General features: G+C 35.8%; 1 protein-coding gene across 6 annotated transcripts in view; it reads right to left on the bottom strand.

The window, feature by feature from the left end:
• LOC127158076 (NXPE family member 3-like) overlaps positions 1-26,222 on the bottom strand; it is a 62,683-nt gene that overhangs the window by 1,552 nt on the left and 34,909 nt on the right. Inside the window, exons 1-8 of one of the 6 annotated variants that reach the window (XM_051101218.1) lie at positions 18,796-18,914; positions 18,638-18,699; positions 17,007-17,510; positions 16,359-16,765; positions 16,193-16,263; positions 13,367-13,570; positions 12,409-12,752; positions 8,888-12,048 (exon numbers count right to left, since the gene is read on the bottom strand). In XM_051101218.1, coding sequence (XP_050957175.1) covers positions 11,851-12,048; positions 12,409-12,752; positions 13,367-13,570; positions 16,193-16,263; positions 16,359-16,765; positions 17,007-17,510; positions 18,638-18,699; positions 18,796-18,832 — 1,827 coding nt within the window. In that variant the 5' untranslated portion in view covers positions 18,833-18,914 and the 3' untranslated portion in view covers positions 8,888-11,850. Of the gene's footprint in view, positions 1-50; positions 255-1,483; positions 1,555-1,652; positions 2,066-3,091; positions 3,446-4,366; positions 4,429-4,524; positions 4,693-8,887; positions 12,049-12,408; positions 12,753-13,366; positions 13,571-16,192; positions 16,264-16,358; positions 16,766-17,006; positions 17,511-18,637; positions 18,700-18,795; positions 18,915-26,222 lie in introns of those variants that run through there. The other 5 variants (XM_051101219.1, XM_051101223.1, XM_051101221.1 and 2 more) reach the window with 5 other exon arrangements.

Raw genomic sequence — 26,222 nt, forward strand, 5'->3', positions numbered from 1 at the left:
TTGCCTGTGCACCAGTTTTTGGTGTTGTCATCCAGTGCCAGTCTACTTGCCTGGAACTTTTTTTCCTAAGTACTCAAACCACTGCCTCGTGGTAGAATCTCCCATCAAGTAGACAATCTTGTTTTTAAGGCAATTTCTCATTTGTGCAGGACTGAAATTTTGACTGTTGCATACAAAAGACTTCCAGACATCTTTCAAATAAAATCCTGCAGGAACCGGTGTTGTCAGGCCAGACCTGCATTTCTCCACTGTGCCTAAAGAAAAGAAACAAGCAGATGGAATTTTTTGTAGCTAGGTGAATTATTTTGAAATTACATTTGATTTTAGATTAAATCTGCCCTCTGATATGTGGTTTGTATATGTTTTGGAAAGAAACTAAAGAAACCCATACATAAATGTAATATATGACCTATTTCCCTACTAAGAATTATACTACCCTGTATGTTACCTGTATGTAGGACTTAATGACTACACCCCTGTGGCGCTAACATCTGTTGTCATGAAGTTGTTTGAAAAACTTGCTTATTTGGCTTATCTGAAGAATATCACTGGACCCCCTGCAGTTTGCTTACCAAGCAAACAGGTCTGTGGATGATGCAGTAAACATGAGACTTCATATTATCCTGCAACATCTGAATAAATCAGGGACTTATGTGAGGATCCTTTTTTTTTAAAAAAATGTTTTTAATTACCACATGTGGTACACTTGAGTGCACTAGTGTATGAAAGATGGGTTCAAGTGTACTACAGTGGTAACTAAATGCATTTTTTAATACATAGATAGAACACATTTTAGTACATATTAAAGTGTACAAAAATAGCACAGTTGAGTATGTGTAGATGATCTTAACTTTATCTTTATAATTAAGTACTAAAGAATAATTTTTAGTATATTAAGTACAAAATTAGTACTTGGCCAAAGGGGATATTGTCACTGACAGTCTTTGAAGCATCCAAGGGACAACTTCTATGGCTTTGATGGCTAATAGAGCTGGTACTTAGTGCTTACCTTGGTGATTGGCTGCATTCCTCATAGCGACCACTAGAGGACACAGTTCAAGTTCCCTCATAAGGGAACATCTTAGGTTACACATGCAATCACAGTTCCCTAAGAAGGGAATGAGACACTGCATCGTCTTTTCTTGCTATGCCTCAGACACACACTTCAGATGAAGAAGAGGATGATGTGTTCTCTCTGTGCCTCTTTATACTGTGGTCATACCGGTAGTGCTGTCGCCGGCCAAAGTTATTGCCATGTTTAGACATTTGTTTCAGACACTGGTCATGCTAAAGGCATTCCCCATAGTGACCGCTAGAAAAAGCAGTGTCATGTTTCCTTCTAAGGGAGCCATGGTTGCATTTTTTTTTTTTTTTTCATACAAATGTATTTATTCCATTTCTTTGAAATTATTTATTTATTTATTTATTTTCCAAACAGGAAATGAGATGGTCAAAATGTACAGAGACCATTATGTAAACATACCAATGGCTGCAGTGCTGGGAAGGACATTTATGATGTTTTCGTCTCCACTAATAGCAACATTTGTTAATTTTCTGTGGAGAGAGAGAGAGAGAGAGAGAGAGACATTATGCACATTTTTTGTTTGTTTTACAGTTCCACAATTATTCTGAAATTCATTTTGAATCATTACTTTGCAAAAAGCTGCTGCTCAAAAAAATTTAATGGGTTTTCCAAACGTCCACCTGAATGATGAACCAGTTTGTCACAGGAAAGTGTCTTCGGTCTCTCACACTGCCACACCGTCCCTGTTCTTACATCCTTATACTCACAGCAGCAGTTGCCTTTCTTCCAACCTCCATCTGCACCCCACTTAAGATTACATTCTACTACTTCACGGATCCTGGTTTTACTGGGTCCTGATTCAAAGTAGCCATTAAAGTGGCTGCGTGGGAATGAAGAGTCCCTGTATTTTTTAAGAATCTGCACAACCTCACTGGAGTGCTCAAGACGTACAAAAACTCGTGCTTGACCTTCCCAGGGCAGAAGGAAATCAACAGAGTAAGTCCCATCACGATGATCCACAACCTCCCCATACACACTCGCCTTCAAGAACAGAAAAGAATAAGTTTAGTGCAGAAAACTGCATAAGTCTGTTGTTAAAGGGGTCATCGGATGCCCATTTTCCACAAGTTGATATGATTCTTTAGGGTCTTAATTAAAAGTCTCTAATATACTTTGATTAAAAATTCTCAATGTTTTCATAAAACAACACCCTTTTTACCTTGCCAAAATGAGCTCTGCAAAAATCATCTCATTCTAAGGGGTTGTTCCTTTAAATGCAAATGAGCTCTGCTCACCCCGCCCCTCTCTTCTCTCCGTGGAAAGATGGTCTTGTTTACATTAGCCGCATTTAGCCACTAAACTTCCTAACTACCACGTTATAAGGAAAGGTGATCGCAAAGATTCATAAAAAAAACGCTTATACTCACTTCTGCTGTAAGTGAAGCTGGATCATGAATGATTTGCGCGAACATAGACGGATATATGTAGATCAGGAGGCGCATTCCATTCACAAACAAACGTAATCTACTGCATCTTCAGTGGCTCAGATGTCGGGAGTAAATGACGACCACTATGTTCATTATTACATTGAGCAACACAACACCTTAATCGCTCAATCTGAGATATTCTTGTCTAACTTACATCCCTGCTCTGGCATCAAAACATAGAAAGTTACTGGACTGTGACAGCTGGTCTAAGGTAAGAGCTCATGTCAATCAACTATTGTGAAAGCGGCCTCTGTGGGTGTGACGGCACACCGACAGGCATCTGAGAATGGCTTGATTTGAAAAAGGGGATAATATTTTTACAGATTAATTAAAAACCACTGCATGGATTTTTATCATTATAGGGTAGATTTGTACATACACTGCCAACACACATTAATGTTCAATCAATGTGAAAAAGTGAACTTAGCATCCGATGACCCCTTTAAAGAAATTTTGCGAAAAAAAAAAAAAAAAAAATATATATATATATATATATATATATATATATATATATATATATATATTTAGGTTAATTTTTTTTTATGTATCTTAAAAATAATATATCATAAAATAAACACACCTTTAGCTCTGAATTGAAAAGTTTTGCTTTGAAAAAATCTCCTCCATATCGTTTCAGGTTCTTGTTGTGGTCTCTGGCTGTGATAGTAACAGAAATCTTTTCTCCCACTTTGTAACTCTCTTTGAGTCCCACAACAGAGAAAGAAGAGTGGACTGGACTTGTGCTCTGATTCAGATAAGCAATTTGATCTGGAATAGGCCAGTCCAGAGCCTTCTGTAGTCTTTCCCACTCCTCATCACTGATTCCCATGTCAGACGCGGATATTATGGATGAATTGTTACTTCGAGGAACTGGTTTATGTCTGATGGGCTGGAATTGTTTTATGTGGATCTCACCATTCATTGCCCATAGAGCCTGAGAGAGGACCAGGATATCATTCACACCAAATTCCATTTATTTCTATGTGCAAATGATTAATGTTTATTGTAGGTACACAGGATAATACTACAAAAGTTATATAGATTTGTAAGCCTTTGTAAAGCTCAACCCATGAGTGAAGTGTGTGGAGGCTGCATTGAAGTGTTTTGATATTTTGGGTGCTGGGACATATCTCAATACACCACATAACTATACAATTTGCTAAAGAGAAAGCTGAAAGCCATCACAAAAGCAAAAATAAAAATAATGATTAGTTGGAGATGGATGACATGTATAGCAGCATGCTGTAAGGAACATTATTCTCCTCCAAACTATATGTGATCACATAGCCAGACCCAACCCAACCCAAAAGCAACGCAAGCAGGAGCATTAGATTAAGGTCAGTGGACTATTAACATCTTTCCGCAGTTGAGACAACATGACTAAAGTTGTGTTATTTTCAACGCATTCTTGTTAAGAGTGCATTGTTACTGCTCTTATAAAACATTTACTTGTCCTACATGTATAATTTTAAACATATATATAATGTTATTTAATGTGGACATTGAACATATTTTTAGTCAAAACTATTGCGCTTCTATTCTCTTGTATGCTGCCTGTTTAACACGCCAGTTTATTCAGAAAAAAAAAAAAAAAAATCAAAGCTGAGTTGAGGAAAAAACAAAAACAAAATCTCAAATGCTTCAAACAGCACAAGCGTAAATATCAAACATACAAATTCACTGATTCCTGCTAAAACCTATTAATTCTACTTTACAGCAGTTACACAGATTTGTACTTATATTTAAATTCTGCATTTTGTGGTCTAGTTGAATTCCACACAGCTTTGTTGTTATGTCAGGCTTTGTTATTTAATCGTTATTTTAACATCTGCTTTAACATGTTTTACAAACTTACCAAACAGAATGATGTCCAAAGAAAACAAGCCTGTAGTAATACACATTGTCTTAACCTGCAGACTGACAAGGAAATTATCAATTTCCAAATCCTTCAACACATGAAGCTATTGACCCATAACATGACAAATGTAATAATATCCATAAACTCCTGATTACCTGGTGCGTTCGATTTCCTGGTAGATGGCATGGCCATGGCTAAGTCTGTTCTTCTCTTATTTTATGTCAGCTTTTGAGTGAAGAACACAGACGTATGGCTCTGAAAACGAGGCGTTCCCACACAGTATATGACAGGCAGTTGAACAAACAGAGCTGTCCTCAGAAATAGCTCTTTAGCTTGGATTTATTTGATTTCTACATTAGATAAATGTGGATTAGTGAAGATTCTTTGTGAACACGAACATAATAACAGGTGTGTAACAGGAGTGTAAACATAATTAATTCTTTATTGCAAGGGAAAAGTACCACAAGAAATACTAACACAAATGAGTGGTGGAATATGTCACCAGGGAAGGGCTACTGCTACTGGGGCGGTTCCTTTTTAACAGACATACCTTTGTCCCTTATTTACATCTTACGAGTGCATTTTAGTTTCTTAAAGATGCATATTAATACCTAAATGGTACATATGGTACAAAGTTTGAAGTCACCACTGTGGAGATAAGCATTTGCTTTAGTTCTGCTTCTGACTTTATATTCTCAGTTCTACTCTGGTTGCTGTAATTGTCTTTCAAAAGCATATTTTTATAGTGAAAATTATGAGTGGAAAGCTAGTTACTCATTGATGGTAATTTAGCCATCATGTAATACCCTGATTCATTGATTACATCATAAGTGTTACCATTTTATATATATATATATATATATATCAATGTATAGAAAGCATTTTGCATGGTGGCTTTTTGACTCACACAAACATCAAGAATCTCAACAATGGGGACAATCAACAAAAAGCTCGCTTTGTGATGATGAGAATATTTTGTTGATTGTCACCATTGTTGAGGTTCATATACAGATTCTTGAGGTCTGTGATTCTAGATGTCTTTTTTTTTTTTTTAGTAATTTTGAAAATATCAAAGTAGTGTTTCATTTCAAGTGCTTGCTTACATCTTAAGAGAACATTTTAGTACCTGAAGTGTACATATGGTGTAATGTGTTCCTTTATATAGTTGGTTAGATTAAGGTTACAGTAAACATTTGAAGTGGATCAAAAAAGTTAATCAAAGTTGCTCTAAGACAAAAGCAGGTATTGTTTTTGTTTTAGGACAACTTTGATGAAAGGTTTTAATCCACTTCAAGTGTTGATTACAGTAGTGGACTATGGTTCATTGACCTCGTTCCATGTTATATACATATAGAACATGCAGAAGCTGAGATAGATAAATAGAGCTAAATAAAGTTTTACTGTACCTGCATAATGGCAATAAAAATTCTTCTGCAACTTGTAACTTTTTTTCTGAGATGGATGAAACCAATTACCCCACTCTGGGAATTTCACTAAGACAGGGGTCACCAGACCCAGTCCTGGAGCGCGGCGTCCCTGCAGAGTTTAGCTTCAATCCTAATCAAACACACCTGAACCAGCTGATCAAGGTCTTACTAGGTACACTTGAAACTTCCAGGCAGGTGTGTTGAGGAAAGTTGGAGGTAAACCCTGCAGGACACCGGCCCTCCAGGAACAAGTTTGGTGACCCCTGCACTAAGAGAATAATACATTATTTATTTATTTATTTATTTCCCATTTTTGGTGCAATTTCCATATTAAAAGTGCACATTTTCAAAAGTCCTAGTTTGAGTCCTAGTCAACTGTGGGACTTTCAAAGAAGAGTTAAAGTTAATGAGCTAATTAAGTGTTTACTTAAATGATGATGGTGCTTTAATGATGAACACCTGCTGTTACTGAGAATGACAGATGTTGATGTTTTATTGGTTAAAAAATCTGGAGAACAAAAGGAACCAATGATATACTATGGAAAATAACAAGGAGTGGGTGTGGTCCAACGAGTGTCTATTTAACTTAAATTAATGGCAAATAAACATCAGCAGGACTAAAATTTGCTGTGGTTACCAGTATTTTCCCGTGAAAAATCTTATAAATAAATAAATACATACATAAATAAATAAAAATTTGTTCATTCAGAGGAAAGAGAGAGAGAGAGAGAGAGAGAGAGAGAGAGAGAGAGAGAGAGAGAGAGAGAGAGATGCTGCTGTTATAAATGTGTGCTTTTTTTTTTTTTTTTTTTTTTTTTTATTGCAGTCAAAAACTCTTTTGCAGTCCAAACGATCTCTGAATTAACTATTTGGCTGTTATTTTAAGTATGACATTCATGACAAATTACAGTAATTCACATTTTGATACATAATAATAAATAAAATGGTCAAATGACTGGCAGCACAGGGTGCCAAACAAAAACCTTAAAATGAAAGTAAAATCTCCTTATATAAATAAGCTGACAACACTTTTAATTTACTGGCATTTCCTAAATTATTACAATCAAACACCTTTACTGTAAAATTATTGAATGAATGAATGAATGAATGAATTAATAATACATAATAATATTTTTTAAATTGAGAATAAATAGAAGTTATGAATTTTTTTTATGCTTATTTTAAATTTAATAATACATTTTGAAGTCACCATTGTGGAGATAAGAATAGTTGGGATTCTTTGACTGATAACTTCTTTTTTTTTTTTTTTCTTGTTGCTGTAACTGTCTGTTTCTAAGGTATATTTGTTATAGTAAAAATTGCGAGTGGAAAGCTGGTTACTCATTGATGATGATGTAATGATCATGTAGTAGCTTGATTCACTGATTACATCATAAGTATGGTCTCTGAATATGTTAGCTTTTAAGATTTTTTTTTTTTTTTTTTTTTTTTTTTTTTTATTGCAGCAGTCTTGTGACATTATGACAGTCAGGAAACCACTTTTTTAATCATTATATAGAAAGTGCCTTGAAGGGTCAGAAGCCAAAGCAAACACTTATCTCCACAAAGGTGACTTTAAACTTTATTAATTATAATAAAACATCTAAATCTCTGCTAATTCTCAATACAACGTTTTGTATGAAAGAAATAAAGTCAGACTGGTTTGTTTTAAGTGAAGATGCTGTGATCTAGAGAGAGGATCTAGGCCAAAAAAAAAAGAAAAAAAAAAAAAAAAAGTTGTTATATTGCATATAATTTTATTTAAAGACAATAGCTGTGGAGTTGTTGATGCAGTGATAGTTAGTTTTTGCATAGTGCTGTTGTTAGCTGATTTAACTGTTGACTGAAAAAAAAAAGTTTTACAGTGAGTGTTTCACAATGATAATCCAGACAATACCTATAAAGTAACAGTTAAATAAAAGAAAGAAAGAAAGAAAGAAAGAAAGAAAGAAACGGTTTTTAACATTACTTCCATTAATGGAAAATGATTGGCACCCTGTGCTGCCAAGCATTTCATTGTTATTTTATTTTATTTTATTTTATTTTATTTTATTTTATTTTATTTTATTTTATTTATTTATTTATTTATTTACAGTGTATAGTAAATAGTTATTTTCTGTTTTATTAGATGAAATAATAATATTGCTAGCACTGAATTGGGCATATATGTGCATTACATCTGAATACTGGAATATCACAGGCAAAAGTATTTATATAATACATTTGAAAGACAGCATTTAATTTCCAATGCAGATGTAGTTCAGTGTACTGATTTCTTATGAACTTATCAGAACTGAAAAAGTGAGAGAGAACAAACACATGGAGGAGAGGTGGAGATAAAATGTTACACATCAGGACAAACAGGAGTGAATTCCGATTTTATTTTTACATAAAAGGCAGTTTCCTCATGGTTTCACCTTTGTACCTGATCTATATCTATAGCTCAGAGTTTTTTTTGTTTTTTTTTTCCTTTTTCTATTTCACAGGTTTACCTTTGTACTTGATCTACAAATAAACCTCACATTAATATTTCATCAGACTGCCCTTTGATTTGATAACACTGGGCTTTCATTGTGACATTGTTCTGGTTTGTTTTCTGTATAAGATTTCATAAGAGCTTCTGTGTTTTAAAGCAAGTGAAACCAGTGGATGCGGTTTTTCGGGTTTAATGGAGGAAGCATTATCAGATAATCTGTGTGTACATTTATATGCACTCACACATTTCACAGCTACTTTAGACTTTCTGTTTTGTAAAATGTAATCTAAACTATTGTTTTGTTAAACTGAGATTAAGGTGGAAAAAAAAAAAAAAAAAAAAACAGTACTGTGATAAAAGTGCAGCATCTGTGTTGCTTGTACAATTCCACATATGTAATCGTATTAAATTTACATATAGTAATTTGGCAGACGCTTTCATCTAAAGCAATTTACAGATTAGGATTACAGAAGCAATCAAACCAACAAAAGAGCAACTGCTGACAAGTCCTGGTTAGTAACGCTAAATAATAATAATAAAAAAAAAGAATAAAAAGCAGATTGTTTTTAAAAAGTTTTTTTTATTTATTTTTTTTTTTTTACCAATAACCCTCACTGACCATAAATTACATTACATAAACTGAACATTTTATACTTAAGCATTCTTTGCACCACCTGCTGGTGACTGGTTCCAACCCAACATCTTTTATTTTCTCTCTAAAATAAAAGTGTTTCTGTAATACCACGTGTGGTGACTGCTGTAAGTCTGTGAAACCTCAATGTAATTACGTGCTTTTTTTTTTAGAACATGTGAATACATACAGCAAGTGCATATGCTTATACAGTATGTGTCTGTGAAAGCCTTCAGTGCGTATGTGTGAATCTGTGCTGCGCATTAGGTGATCAGGGTTTATATATATACACGCAGTAATATACCCATCCATTGCTATAGCAATGTCTCTCATTGCAATTAAAAAAAAAATAAATAAAATAAAAATAACCAAAACTTTGCTCTATGTACACTGTAAAAAATAAAAAAACACAATTTGTTGAGTCACCTTAAAATAATTTGTTACTCTGCTGCCTTAAAATTTTAAGTTCAGTCAACTAAAATAAGTTTAGTCAACTTGAAATGTTAAGTTGTACTAAGTAACAACTTAGACATTTGTGTTTGCTAAACTTAACAGATGGGTAAGTAACCCAGCTGCCTTAAAATGTGTAAAAGGCAGCCAGGTTACAAATTATTTTAAGTTGACTCAACAAAATGTTTTTTTACAGTGTACAGGGTGGGGCTGCTGTCTTCTCAGCAGTATATATGAAGAGTTCAGATGCAAAACCAGCTGAAAGCCTTCCCCGTCAAAAATGAGATAATGATACTGAGTGAATGCTCCTGACACATAGTTTACGTCCATCAAATACTTTTACTTCAAACTCAAATTTCACCCTCAGCCCAATCAGAAGTATCAGAACATAGAAAATAGAAACATAGAAACCTATACAAAGTAGCCAGAAAGAAATTCTCACTTTAAAGAAATACGTCAGATGGATTTAGAGGCTTATATATATATATATATATATATATATATATATATATATATATTTTGAAAGAATTATATATTATCTGGGTAGTGTGAAAAATACTTTATAATCACTAAAATCTGTCACTCACTTCAGTTCATCATGATCTTACAAAGTTACATTACAATCAGTGAAGCTTTCTACGCTAACAGTGAATCTTTTATTTACATGGTGTCTTTTGTTTGTTACAAAGAGAGGATTCTTCAAATTCTGACTAACTTGAACACAATGAACTTGAATGGCTGTAAACTCAGTCAAAGTAAACTTAATCTGGTGACATTCAAAGGCTTCATGCTGGGTACCTAATCTCTGTGCAGTGAGTGCACTTTGACCTCACATTGTCACCATAGTATGAGCACACACTGAGGGTGCTGTGAGGTTACACTTTTAGCTCACTGTGACCCTCACACTGTGACCACATCATGAGTAACCTGGGAGATCATGACGAGATTAGATGTTAAGGTGTTTCGGCCTTTCGTCACATTGTTCATGTTTTCAGGGCAGAAAATAAAGCTGTATAATACAGCAGTTTACAGTTTTCTGTCATTCATTCAGTACTTCAGAATGAAAGAATAATTAATAATAAAGAGCAACAGGTTTAGAGGTACACAATCAAAACTGATGACCTACAGTTCTTTATACTGATTAATTTTGTATGAAAACGGCATACATTTTGTGTCTGTCCCAGTGATGAAATGCAGCACTTTGCATGATCTTTGCACCACCTGCTGGTGACCATGTCAGGACGATTTTCTATCTTAAATGTGATTTTAAATCTCCAAAAATGATAATGCCATATAAAACGGTACAATTAGCGAGTAATATTTAAAGTCTTCTGAAGCCATTGCTCTTAAAATCATTTGTTGGTGCGTTTTTAAACATTCATGAACACATACAACCTTACATTCACACTGCAGAAATACAGTACAAAGGAAGACAGAACAAAGCCACTAGATGGCAAGCCTGAAACCATTTGTCGGAAAAGCGTAACGACTAAAGCTAACGCTTTCGGTCTGGCAATGGATGTTAATGGAAGAGAGGCTTCACTACGCTAAATAAACAGCTTTTTAGAGGAGACAGCTTATCATTTACTGAATCGACAGCCTATCTGCTAATCTTCAGCATATTTTACACTAAACAACACTTTTGGATTGAACTATTTTTAGAGTTTACAATGAAAAAAAATCAGTTTTATTAGATAAATCACAGATTTTTGGGATAGGTGGGATTCAATTTACGACACTTGTCATTCATTCCTATGAGCTGCGTCTTCCTATGAAGGCTGCATCCTCCGGAGGTCACATTTGAAGGCTGCACACGTCATCGGGGAGGTCTCATTTAAGAAAAGTAACCATTAAATTGCAAAGTAAAAACGAAATTATAGCATTTTACACCTCGTAAGGAATAACGGTCAATTTTATCATGGTTACTTTTCTTCAGTAAGACATCCTTAATGACGTGTGCAGCCTTCAAATGCGACCTCCGGAGGATGCAGCCTCTGAAATGAGACGCAGCTATCCCTGCATCCCAATGTATTGAATTAAATAGTATTGAAAATTACTACTATTACATAGAATTTATGATGGAAAACATGCACATTGGGACGCAGGCTATGGTATCTGTAAACAGCGTTTGAGTGTCGCACAACTCTTACTGAAATTCAATGATGCCAAGGCTGTAATGTGATTGGTTATTGAGGGACACGTGATCCATTTAGCCGTTATACTTTTTTCCAATAATAAGTAATACAGACCCACTCTTCTCCCTATAGTAAGAAAATCTCTGGACAGAAGACAAGGAGCACAGCGCTAAAAAGGGATTCGCTGATTGTTTTAGTTACTTTACTAAGTTACTGTACCTTTACTTTAATTTCTGTACTGATAGTGGTTAATAAAGTCAAATAATATTGTAGCATGCCAGTGAGTCAGAGTTATCTTTCCCCTGAGCAGGTTAGTTTCCCATTTGCTGTTTGGAACCAAATCGACTTTTTTGGAACAGGCCTCAGTTAGGACAGACATATGAGAGCACCATGTCGATTTCATTAGCAATGATAACAGGTCCTGGGTGAATGTTTTCAGGTAGATAGTGACAGGAAGTCATCTGCCAGACATCTATATAGATGACTCCATCAATACCACTGAACATCTTCCGCATCACTGTGTCCAACTGCAACATGTGCCAATCACTTTGAAAAAAACTCTGTAAAAAAAAAAAAAAAAAAAACACAGATCATAATTAGAAAGAGCTTTATTGCCAAGTGTGCTTGCACAAACAATAATATACCTCTGCCAGCATAGAAAGAAATGACAGTTACCTACCTAGAATAAATAAAGGAATGGGTTTGCCCATTTTTATCTGCATTTAAGCACTACATTTATATCAGTTCAAGTATAGTAATTTCACTGGGAGTCAAACCCATGATTTTGGCATTATTGTAATGCATTACTTTGAAAAGTAAGTTTTCCCAACACGGCACACTTTCGTGTACAAGAAATACCATAACAAGTACCATATTTTCTTGTTGAAAACAAAGTAGGATTGGAAAGTGAGCAAAGATACCTTTCGTCCTGTAGTGTTTCCAGACTTGATGATGACGGTGGTATATGGAGCACGACTCAGCAGTGCAAGAACAGACTGGCGGATTTTGGCCACTTCAAACACGTAAAATGTTATCGGGTGAAAAACCAGGTGAGCACAATATGTGAAGACAACGACTGCATGAGGCCCACCGGCTATTTCATCAATATCATTGCTGATGTAATGCAGGTCAATAATAGGCATAACTCTAGAAAATCGCAAAGGAACACCATGTACCCTCCAGTGAATAATGGTGTTATTTTCCAACTGCACAGCCATCAGGGGGCCTCCTCCAGGATGAGTGTGGAGGTCCATTGTTTTTATGCCTAATAAATATAGATGAAACTATTATTATAATTATAGCTTTAGACCAGGGCTGCCCAAACCTGTTCCTGGAGATTGACTTTCCTGCAGAGTTTAGTTCCAACCCTGATCAAACACACCTGTCAGTAATTAGCAAGTGCTCCTTGAGATCCTAATTAGCTGGTTCCGGTGTATTTGGTCAGGGTTGGAGCTGAACTCTGCAGGAAAGTCGATCTCCAGGACCAGGTTTGAGCACCCCTGCTTTAGACAGTTATACAACTTTGGAACACCAAAAGTGCAATTAATGATGAGAAAATTCTCATTTCTGAGTGAACTGTCCCTGCACTGATTTATATTCAGGTCTCAATGTCATTGCATTAGATATAAAATATCAAAGTAGTATCTGTAAACAAGATCTGCATTAGCTTTTTTTATGAACCAACTTCACCTTTACAAACCATTTTCGTAACAACATTTTGCAAGTTTGCCTGAAAAGTGCACCAGTTTTGGTATTTTCATCCAGTATGTTCATTTTTAAATTAAGTGTCCACATCCTTTTGGGGGCCTTGTTTAATTTATATGATATATTCATGCTATTGAGTCTTAAACTGAATCTTGAAAACTGAGGCATACTTGCCTGGCACTATTTTTTCAAAGTACTCAAACCACTGCCTTGTGGTGGAGTCTCCCATCAAGTAGACAATCTTGTTTTTAAGACAGTTTCCCATTTGTGCAGGACTGAACTGTCGAGTGTTGCATACAAAAGACTTCCAGACATCTTTCAAATAAAATCCTGCTGGAACCGGTGTTGTCAGGCCAGACCTGCATTTCTCCACTGTGCCTAAAGCAAAGAAACATGCAGATGTAATTTTTTGTAGTTACATTAATTCTTTTGAAACTACATTTGATTTCAGATTATATCTGTTTGTCTATACGGATAAAACTTCTTTTACTGGTTCTCGAATCTGGTTGGCTAAAAAGAGTGTAATATAGTCCAACAGAACTCCAACAGCCGTTTCACCATTTGTAACTGTAGCACTCCGCTTGCGGTACTTCTTACAGGGAATGTCATGACGGACGTCCAAATCCACTATAATTTTAAAAATATTACTGTTTTGAAGCCGCACAAGAGCACCTCACCTCGGCCAGATACAGCCATATCTCATGTCTACTTGTGTGATATTGCTTATATATTCACTTATATGGAACCTCTCTTCCCTCTTTTTGGTGACCTCTTGGGTTTCTGTAGTCTTTTAGACCTCCCCAGTTAAGTTTTCTTAAGCCCAAGGTGTAGGCCTTGCATGGTCTTCTTGGTTCTCTTGCACCCCCGGGTTGAGCTGATGCTCCTCACCTATGAGCAGGTGTAGTTGAGCATTATTGTCTATTACTTGCCTCCTTGGTGGGCTGCCTTTACGGTTGTCAGTACTTCCCTCACTGTGGGAAGGTTGTCTGTGAGCCTGCCAGTCCCAGATGGAGCATGTGAGTTGCCCCTCTGAGAACTAAGAACTCCGCTACTGGACCTCAATGTGCAGTCAAGGCTGCCCTTTTGAGCTTGGCACTGCTCCCCTCACTGCAGGAGGGTTGTCTATGAACTTGCCATTCTCAGGCAGAGCATGTGAGTTCTCCTCTTGAATTGAGAGGCAAGAACTCCACACCCAGAGCTCTGTAGGCAGCATATTAGGTTGTTTTTGCCTCCCTGTTAGGCTCTCAGGAGTCGTGTTGTGCGCAAAGTCGAGTATGTCCTCCTCTTACTCAAAAGGTTGAGTACTCCACTTCACAGAGCTCCATGATGGAGTCATACCAGGTAGCTAGGCCTCTTCATGACCTCTATAATGGCACTATGTGCTTTATAAAATCCATATTTATGATAAGTGCACACGCAGAGCATCTTGTGCACTTTCTAAAATCCATATTGGTAAGGGTCAGTAAAATCAGCTGGCTGAGTTCATGGGTGGAATAAACGTATGGCAGGACTTTTACTTTCTGACCCCTGGACTACCCACCTCCGGACTGGGCAGCAGCCAGATATGGCTGCCAGCTCAAAGGATCTGGAGAGAAAGATCCTTCGGAAATCTCAGTCTTAAGTACGGTGGAAGGCGTTATTGCTGGTTCCTTTCAATTTCCCTTGCACTTGTTGCTTTCAGAGACTATGCCCTCTTTAGCCTCTCTGGGAGAATTAGGGGTTGATGTATGAAGTCCCCCTAGGTGACAGGTCAGGGTCTGGTAATATGGTGAAACCTGGACGCCTGAACCCAGATGAAAAAAGGTGCACTTGCATAATTTATGTAAAGTGCTTCATTTTCACGCACTAATTTTGTACTTAGTATACTAAACATGATTCATTAGTACCTCTTAAGACCATCTTAAGATCATCTAAAGCCGGGCTCACACTACAGGATTTTCAGAGAATTGGAACAAAAATCTTGTCAAGCACCTCGATCGGTCCCAGTGTTCAACACGGATTATCTGGTAATGTAAGACGTTCACAGATCGAATCTTGCACCTCCCGATCTGCTCTCACACAAATCGGGTCCGCCCCGATCATATCAAAAATGTTTGATATTCAGGATTTTAAATCAGGATGATCACAGCTATTATTACGTCAGTACTTTCACAACAGCCAATGCGCGACTGCAAAACAGCTGCTGTGGTCCGTTGGATAGTGGAGATGGAGGAGACTGCTTTTTATATTTTTGTAGTAACACTGTCTGTATAAAATGTTGACAACCACAACTGCATGGAGTAAGGAAAGCTCTGGAGTGAAATCATCTCAGTTTTCAACATAAGTGAGTGCATAAAGCTGCTAGCATGCTAACTAACATTTGTAAACATTAGTTGGTGATAGATAGATAGATAGATAGATAGATAAATAGATAGATATAGGCGGGACTTTGGCTGAAGGGGATATAGTCACTGACATCCGCCGAAGTGTCCATGGGGCAACTTTTATAGTTACGCGGTAGAGATGGTGCTTGGCATACACTCCTCTCAGCATGGCAGCATGGATATTTTGTTCCTCATAGTGACCACTTAAGGACGCAGTTTGAGTTCCTTAATAAGGGAACATTTCAGGTTATGCCTGTAAGCATGGTTCCCTAAAAAGGGAATGAGACGCTGCATCGTCTTTTCTTGCCATGCCTCGGACACACGCTTCAGATGAAGAAGCGGATGATGTGTTCTCTCTGCGCCCTTTTATACTGTGGTCACACCGGTAGTGATGTCATAGGCTGTCACCAGCCACTCTGAAGGTGTTTTCCATAGTGACCACTAGAGGGCGCAGTGTCTCATTTCCTTCTCAGGTAAACATAGTCACATGCGTAACCTGAGATGTTTTCTATAATAAAAAACTATTAATTGTATTTGTTTTGAAATTTATTTATTTATTTATTTATTTATTTATTTATTTTTTTCTAATCAGGAAATGAGCTGGTCAAAATGTATAGTGACTATTATGTAAACATACCAATGGCTGCAGTGTTGGGAAGGATATTTGTGATGTTTGTGTCTCCTCTAATGGCAACGCTTGTGACTTTGCTGTGGAGAGAGAGAGAGAACATTCTGTAACTTTTTTGTTTGTTTGTTTTGCAATTGTTTCTACAATTATTCTGAAATTCATTTTGAATAATTACTTTGAAAAAAACAGCTGCTGAAAACGATTTAATGGGTTTTCCATACGTCCACCTGAGTGATAAACCAGTTTGTCACAGGAAAGTTTCTTCGGTCTCTGACACTGCCACACCGTCCCTGTTCTTACATCCTTATACTCACAGCAACATCTGCCTTTCTTCCAACTTCCATCTTCACCCCACTTAAGATTACACTCTACTACTTCACGGGTCCTGGATTTTCCTGATCTAAAGTAGCCTTTAAAGTGGGTGCGTGGGAATGAAGAGTCCCTGTATTTTTTAATAATCTGCACAGCCTCACTGGAGTGCTCAAGACGTACAAAAATTTGTGCCTGACCTTCCCAGGGCAGAAGGAAATCAACAGAGTAAGTCCCATTACGATGATCCACAACCTCCCCGTACATACTCGCCTTTAAGAACAACAGAAAATAATAAGTTTAGTGCAGAAAACTGCAGAAGTCTGTTGGTAAAGACATTTTTAAAGCTTTTAAATGTAAACATAATATTTTGCAAATAAATCAACAGTTATTGCAGGTTAAACTTAACATGTCAAATGCCTGTATATTGTTTTTTTGTTGTTGTTGTTTTGTTTCTTTGTTTTTGTCTTCAAAAATGTATTTTTAAAAATAATATATCAGAAAATAAACACACCTTTAGCTCTGAATTGAAAAGTTTTGCTTTGAAAAAATCTCCTCCATATCGCTTCAGGTTCTTGTTGTGGTCTCTGGCTGTGATAGCAACAGAGATCTTTTCTCCCACTTTGTAACTCTCTTTGAGTCCCACAATAGAGAAAGACGAGTGGACTGGACTTGTGCTCTGATCCAGATGAGTGATTTCTTGATCTGGACCAGGCCACTCAATATCCTTCTGTAGTCTTTTCCACTCCTCATCACTGATTCCCATGTCAGATGCAGATATTGTGGATGGATTGTTAGAGAAAGACGAGTGGACTGGACTTGTGCTCTGATTCAGATGAGTGATTTCTTGATCTGGAACAGGCCACTCAATAATCTTCTGTAGTCTTTCCCACTCCTCATCACTGATTCCCATGTCAGATGCGGATATTGCGGATGAATTGTTATTTCGAGGAACTGGTTTCGGTCTGGGGGCCTGGAATTGCTTTATGTGGATCCCACCATTCAGTACCCATAGAGCCTGAGAGAGGACCAAGATATCATTCACACCAATTCCATTTATTTCTATGAGCAAATGGTTATTGTTTATTGTAGGTACACATACTTTCTGGATAATACTACTAAAGTTATATAGATTTGTAGGCATTTGGCGAAATCATGCACAAACTGTGAAATGGCTGGGTTCAAAACAAACAGCAAGTTGCTTGTATATATCTGTGTCAAACATGCCGTCCACTTCCCCACCACCAGTTATAAAAGTATTTAAAGCTGAAGTTTTTGAGTGTTGATGAGTCATTCATGTATGGAGCACAACTCATGAGTCAAGTGTGCCGTGCGCACAAATCATTTAGCACGTTGCAACTAAAACCCTATTCATACAGAATGTAATAATAATTACGGAGTTTGTCTGTGATCTCAGTCCTGTCCAAATCAGCCATGTCTGTAATTTGTAAAGTAAAAACTCCCCCTCAAATGACCTACCATATTTTAGTGAACACAGAGGTCCTGTGATAATATTTAGGAAAAGTTAAAACTGCCAGATTGAAAGAATTTAAATCAAACTTTACTTGTCTTACATGTGTAAATTTAAGCCTACGTTTAATGTCTAACAAGAAAAAAAAATGGAGAGAAATGCAAAATTATTGCATTCCTCTTCTCTTGTGCTCTGTTTGACACGCCCAGCGCTTGTTCAGTGAAGTCTTTTTTAGTTTACAGAGAATGTGAACTGTCAAGACAAGCCTGTGTGCTAAACGGAAATAATAATGTAATTTCACAGTATTTAGCCCTGAAATAACTACCCAACTGTGAACTGTTGTAAATAAATAAAACCTAAACTGAGAAAAAAAATCTCAAATGCTTCAAACAGCCAAAAGAAAGGCATAAATATCAAACATACAAATTAATTGATTCCTGCTAAAACCTATTAATTCTACTTTACAGCAGTTACACAGTTGCCTATTTGAATGCCACACAGCTTTGTTATCTTGTTAGGCAGAAATATACATATACATATATATATATATATATATTATATATTTCATTTTTTATTAATGCCACATTTGTTGTTGTTAGGCAGCAATACAACACTTTTTTTTTTTTTTTTGATCATTATTTTAACATCTGCTTTAAAATGTCTTACAAACTTACCAAACAGAATGATGTCCAAAGAAAACAAGCCTGTAGTAATACACATTGTCTTAACCTGCAGACTGACAAGAAAATGATCAATTTCCAAATCCTTCAAAACATGAAACCACTGACCCATAATATGACAAATGTAATAATATCCATAAACTCCTGATTACCTGGTGCATTTGTTTTCTCCGTGGACGGCATGGCCATGGCTAAGTCTGTTGTTCTCCTGTTTTATGTCAGCTTGTGAGTGAAGAACACGGACGTACGGCTCTGAAAATGAGGCCCTCCCACAAATGACATGCAGTTGAAGAAATGCAGCTGATTTGATTTTTCTACATCAGATAAATGTGGATTAGTGAAGATTATTCATTCTTGCTCACGGAACTAAAATCCAGCAGTTTTCAGTTTAGCAAAAAAAACAAACAAAAAAAAAAAACAAAACAAAACAAACAAAAAAAAAAAAAAAAGCAAACAAACATAAGAACAGGTGTGTAACAGGAGTGTAAACATTATTATTGAGTAGAGCTGTATTGTCATTCTGCTACATGTGTGGACATGTGTAAACATAATTATTCCTATATAGCAAGGTAAAAGTACCACAAGGAACACTAACAAAAAAGTGTGTTGGAATGTGGTACCAGGGAAGGGCTAGTGCTGTGAACTTATACACACTCAAAAAAATGTCACTGGGGTGGTATTTGCTTTTAACGGACATTCGTCCCTTATTTTATTTTATTTTTTTTTTCATTTGTACTTTGAGTTTGTTCTTATGTAGTTATTCTTTTTAATTACAGTGGAGAAGCTAAATATAGTTTCACTGTACCTGCATGATGGCAATAAATATTTTTCTGTAAGAATAGTAAGGGTACATTGTTATGTTATGATTTTTTTTTTCTTTGGTGCAATTTCCACATGAACAGTGCACATTTTCAAGGCTCTTAGTGCAAAAATCCATATCTTTAAAAAGCACACCTCATGCTATCATTACATTTACCTTTACATTTATTCATGTAGCTATTCATACTATTATACATATATATGTGTGTGTGTGTGTGTGTGTGTGTACTTGTTTTTGCTACATTGTGGGGACCAAATGTCCCACAAGGATAGTAAAACCTGAAATTTTTGACATGGTGGGGACCGGCCTGCGGTCCCCACAATGTTAAAAAATTAATAGTAAATGATGTTTATCTGAATGTGTAACGATGCAAACATGTTTTCTGTAAGGGCTAGGTTTAGGGTTAGGGTTGGGTTAGGGGATAGACAATATCGTTTTTTCAGTATAAAAACTATAGAAGTCTATGGAAAGTCCCTACAATTCACAGAAACAAACATGCGTGTGAGTGTGTGTGTCTCTCTCTCTGTTATATTTTATTGTCTCCTAGTATCTTGTTGTTTTTTGTTTTATTTGATCAGTGGTTTTCAAACCGGTCCTGCGAGCGCCCCCAACAATACACATTTTCTGTGTCTCCCTAGTCTGTCACACCTGATTCAACTCATTGGTTCACTAGTAGAGACAGCAAGACCTGAAATGGGTGTGTCAGATATGAGAGACCTACAAAATGTGCAGTGTTGGGGGCTCGCCGGACCGGTTTGAAAACCACTGTATTAGATAATAAACAATAATAAAAACATTGCTAGCATTAAACAGGACATATATGTGTATTACATTTAAACACTGGAATATTTGAAAGAAAGCATTTAATTTCCAATGCAGGTGTAAGAATAGTTCAATGTACTGATTTCTTATTAAAACCACTTTGCGTTTCAGAACTGAAAAAGTGAGAGAGAACAAAGACATGGTTGATTTCCTCACAGGTTCACCTTTGTACTTGAACTAAATCTCACATTAATATTTCAGAATGCCTTTATATTTGATCTGTTGTTTTATTTTAGAAGAGATTCAGCGTTATAAAACAAGTGAAACTTGTGGATCTGGTTCTTCTGGTCAATGGAGAACGAGATGAACAGACAATCTGTGTTACAGCAACATTCCCAGTGATACTTTAACACTAGTCCACTGAGTGTGGACTCATATCAACACTGAAGCAGTTATATTTTAGCAAAGACAGTTCAGTATAATTTATGCATGCCACAATGCATGATGGGAGCCATGCATGAGTTTTGATTAGCTACAACATGCTTTTTTGATGGTCACTGTTGTTGTGATTCTCATGCTGATTCTTGATATATGTGTCTAATAGTGAGTAAATAATAAGCCTGTAAATGTTTGAATGACAAACCCTACGCGCTGATATCTCGGGGATATTAGCAGTGGCCATTTAGGGGAATTTGATTTGTTTTCATCTATATATTGACTATGAAAGTAGATCTGTTCCTGCATTAGTGATTGTAGATGGCGCAATGTTTTGAAGTCACTCAACCAAGAAGTGACTAAGCTTTAACAGAATATACTTAAATGCTCATTATATTAATGATCATATCTGTTGCTCTTTCTGCTGTCTAACATTATATAATGTTATAATGTTACTATTATTATTATTATTATTAATATTATGTATATCTTATCAATGTATACTTAATTCTTAGTGCAGTTATATCTCTCATTTTTATTTATTTGTTTTTCCCCTCACCAAATATCGCACAGAAATTGAATTAATAATAATTACTATCTGTCTACCTGTTTAAACTACCACATCCATACATTTACAGCTTGGTCTTTTGTTGTTGTTGTTTGGTTTTGTTTTTTCTCCTATCTTTCCTCTCCTTTTGTTTTTTCTTTCTCATTTGTGTATACGTGTGTGTATGTATCTGTGACTGATTTCAGCTTACGTATAAGCCGCTGTCAAGATGTTGCTGTCAATCTATATGTTTCACTTTGCTCAATAAAATAAATAAATAAATAAATATATGCAAATTAGGGGATGTCTTGGGGACCTTCTCTTTTTTTTGTTAGCTGGGTTCATCGTCCTGTAAGTGTAAAAACAGCAGTTAGGCATTTGGCACCCTTTGCAGGCATTTGGAATAATATGTAATGTACATAATGTAGGCTGATACAAAATAAACAATTAATGTATTTTAATAGTGCTAATCACTGAAACCATATGATTATTATCAATTAACTAAGCGTCAACAGCCAAAAAAAATTATGAACGCACCTGAAAGTGATACATGTGCTTCATCTTGAGTGTTTTTTATTTGTATGTCCTTGGCGCCAGTCAGCTGCAAATATTTAGGTGAGGGCTGGTGTGGGCACGAACACAGGAATGTCACATCATGTGTGCTTAGCCTACTGCCTACATATACATATATATATATATATATACACACACGTCTGTATATTAAACAAAAGTTCTATATTAAGAGAGAATGTCATATGTAAACCATACTCTGTGCACAAGAGCACAGATTTTTTACAATATAATATTAAAAGCATGATAAAAACACAAACATTTTGAGCTACTGTGTCTTTTAAACGCAAAGAGAGAGAATCAGTGTTTGAATCTCAACAATGGTGACAATCAAAAGGTGTGTTTGCCCTGAACAGCCGAGAGCAGTATTTGTCAAATACAGAAGCGTTTTCATGAGCAACAGAAACACAGATTTGTGAGCACATGTGATCATTGTCATTCTATGAGTCTGGCCAATCATAAAACAGTCTTGACGGTGACTTGAAATGGTGACACGTGACTGTCACGTGTGGAATCAAAGTACCACAACAATTCGAGAGCAGCCGGCTTTTTCTGTAACAATGCAGGTGGTGTTGTTTTCACATGATGATAATCATCATGAGCACGCCCGGTTACTTCTTTTTCTTTTGAGCGTATAGGTTTCACATAAATCAGCCTGTGAATCTACAGTATGCAAACACAGTGCAGCTTGGATAGTTATGCGTGCATTTAAAGATCTTAACTCCTGTACTGTTTAGACACAAACGTCAACAACCAGCATATGAATCTCAAGAAGTGACAGTCAACAAAAAGCTTCATGCTGCAATGCATGCTGGATAACACCATAGTAAAAACTCCCATCGATACACCGCATAAATTGTCACCACTGTTAAAGACCTTTTCTTTTTTTTTTTGCTGTTTAGTAAAAGCTGAACACAAATTAACAAACCAAAGAATGACCACTTCATGACATTCATTTATCATGATTGATAGACAAACCGCAAGCTTGAATGCTACTTTAAAGTTTGGTTAAACAATGCACAAAAGATCATTCTGAATTGTTTAGAAACAGATTACTTTAAATTACTAAAAAGGTCAAGAGCCTAACTAAAGCAAACACTGATCTCTGTGATGGTGGCATCATTTTAACCAATAAAACATCAACATCTGATCCTCTGTGATTGTCAATAACAGCAGGTGTTCATCACTAATGTACAATCATCATTTAATTAGTCACTTAATTATCTCTTTAACTTTTTAACTTTTTGAAGGTCCCACCTCAATTGTTGCTCAACTGATTAAAAACTAGGACTCGACACTGGACTCAGACACAACACTGGATACTTGAAAATGACAACAACAATAAAGCAGTAAAATAATAATAAAATAATAATAATAATTAATAGTAATAATAATAATAATAATAATTAAAAACAAAATAAAATGCAATAAAGGGCCATTGTTTTACATAAGATTCTCTACATAAAAACTCTACATGCAGAACAAATTCTAACAGTCTTCGTTGCTTTCTTATTAGTAGATACTGAAATCAAATTAACATAATTTTCCATGTCTCTTAGAAAGACCACCAAGACAGGTTTACAGTTTGAGAATTTGCACTTGTGAATGTAAAATTTGCAAGTTTTTTTGCAAGAAAATAATTAAATTTATATTAAAACAAATATTTTATTTAGTGGGGTCTGAGTCAAAATACCCAAATATAATGTTTCTCATTTGTAAAGAAAATTCTGGCAAAATCTTCAACTTAACCATAACACCAATATCATATCAAAACTCGTGAGTGTAGCGGCATGACCAGAATAAGTGTTCCACAGTTTCATCAGCATTCAAACAAAAGGAACATGTTAGCTCTACATCAGCTCTAAACTTTTGGATAAATTTCTTGACAGGATAACACCTCTAGATCAGTTTAAAAGACACTTCTTTTACTTTATTTGTGAGAAAGATGTTTTGCTCTATTGACCAGGGCCCTCATTTATCAACAGTGTGTAGAAAATATTTAAACTTTTGTCCTACAAAATCTATATTTATCAAATGTGCGCACACGATTCTTATGCACACCAGTAAGTAATCATTAGGCTTGTTTGAGATGAGCAAAATCTGCACAGAACCCGTCACTGGTGATTGCATGCCGGTTAGAAATGTGTCCGAGTTACGTCCGCCTTGCTCTGATGTCATGCTGACAGGTTTCAAAAAACTCTCATGATGGCAAGAGTTTTGTATCGGATTGAGCAGTCGGGCATAGATTTTTTTTTTTTTTTTTTTTTTACTTCCTTCTTAAATAACAAATATGAATCAGTCCAACCCTCATCGCAGCAGATGACAACCTTTTGATTTTGAGTTGGCTGAATGTATATATGAAAATGTAAAAGGAAGATATTGCTATGGTTATTGTCTGAATTTTACATAGTTTGTGTATGTGTGTGTGTGTGTGTGATTTAATTATTATTCCTAATAATATTTTGACGATTTTTTTTTCCAACCTACCTTTTTTTTTTTTTTTTTTTTTTTTTTTTTTTTTTGGACAGTAACAGTATATTCTGATGGAGTTCTAAAAATGAATAACTGCAATTTTTTCTGTCTTTAAAATGTCAACAAAACGAAACAAGAATTTTGAACCTGGCTTGCTTGCTTATTTATTTATTTGTTCAGTCCTCTTCACCTGGGTTGTCTTGCCTTAAAAATGCACTTTATAAACACAAAGGAGAATGCATAAAATATAATTCTGCAAACATCACAAACACAGCCACAGTGTCCAGAAATTGCAAGTGGTATTAATCAATGTATTAATGATCTAATTCTTCCTTTCTTTTTCTTTCTTTCTTTTTTCTTTCAACTTGACAAGAAGTGGAGCTCTGAATGACTGACAGCTGTGTCATTTATTTATTCATTCAGCAGATGATTTTATCCAAGTGACTTACAAATTAGGACGTTCACAATCAAAAGGTGTTTCAGCCTTTCGTCACATTGTTCATGTTTTCAGGGAAGAAATAAAGCTGTATAATACAACGGTTTAGATGTACACAAACAAACTGATGACCTACAGTTCTTTATACTTGTTAATTTTGTATAAAAACGGCATACATTTTGTGAAGATGAAATGCAGAACTTTGCGTGATCTTTGCACCACCTGCTGGTGACCATGTAACAAGGCAGGATGATTTTCTTAAATGTGATTTAAATTTTTAAAAATGATTATGCCATGAAAACAATACAATTAGCGAATAATATTTAAGTCTTCTGAAGCCATATGACAGCGTTGCTCTTAAAATCATTTGTGGGTGCGTTTTTAAACTTTAAAAAATGCATACGGCCTTACCTTCACGCTGCAGAAATACAGTACAAAGGAAGACAGAACAAAGCCACTACACTGTAAAAAATAAAAAACTCAATTTGTTGAGTCAGCTTAAAATAATTTGTTACCCTGCTGCCTTAAAATTTTAAGTTCAGTCAACTAAAATAAGTTTAGTCAACTTGAAATGTTAAGTTGTACTAAGTAACAACTTAGATATTTGTGTTTGCTATACTTAACAGATAGGTAAGTAACCCAGCTGCCTTAAAATTTTAAGTTGATTCAACTCAAATATCTAAGTTGTCACTTAGTATAATTTAACATTTCAAGCTGAATAAACTTTTTTTGAGTTAACTGAACTTAAAATGTTAAGGCAGCCAGGTTACAAATTATTTTAAGTTGACTCAACAAATTGTTTTTTACAGTGTAGATGGCAAGCCTGAAACCATTAGTCAGAAAAGCGTAACGGCTAAAGCTAACGCTTTCGGTCTGGCAATGGATGTTAATGGAAGAGAGGCTTCGCTACGCTAAATAAACAGCTTTTTAGAGGAGACAGCTTATAATTTAATGAATGGACAGCTTATCTGCTAATCTTCAGCATGTTTTACACTAAACAACACTTTTGGATTGAACTATTTGTAAAGTTTACAACGGAAAAAAAAAAAGCAGTTTCATTAGAGAATTCACTGATTTTTGCAACAGGTGGGATTCAGTTTACAGCACTTCTCATTCATTCCTATGAGGTGCGTCTCATTTAGAAGGCTGCATCCTCAGGAGGTCGCATTTGAAGGCTGCACACGTCATCAGGAGGTCTCATTTAAGAAAAGTAACCATTAAATTGCAAAGTGAAAAATAAATTATAGTATTTTACACCTCGCAAGGAATACCGGTCAATTTTATTATGGTTACTTTTCTTAAATAAGACATCCTTAATGACAGGGACACGTGATCCAATTTAGCTGTTTGCTTTCTCCGATAATAAGTAATACAGACCCTCTCTTCTCCTTATAGTAAGAAAATCTCTGGACAGAAGACAAGGAGCACAGCACTAAAAAGGGAAGGAGCTACAGTCATGTGAAAAGTTAGGACACCCTATTGAATTCCATGCTTTTCCATATGAGGACATCATTAAAAAAAATGGTCCTTGGCTGGT

Source organism: Labeo rohita, unplaced genomic scaffold (assembly GCF_022985175.1).
Source record: "Labeo rohita strain BAU-BD-2019 unplaced genomic scaffold, IGBB_LRoh.1.0 scaffold_133, whole genome shotgun sequence".
Taxonomy (NCBI): Eukaryota; Metazoa; Chordata; class Actinopteri; order Cypriniformes; family Cyprinidae; genus Labeo; species Labeo rohita.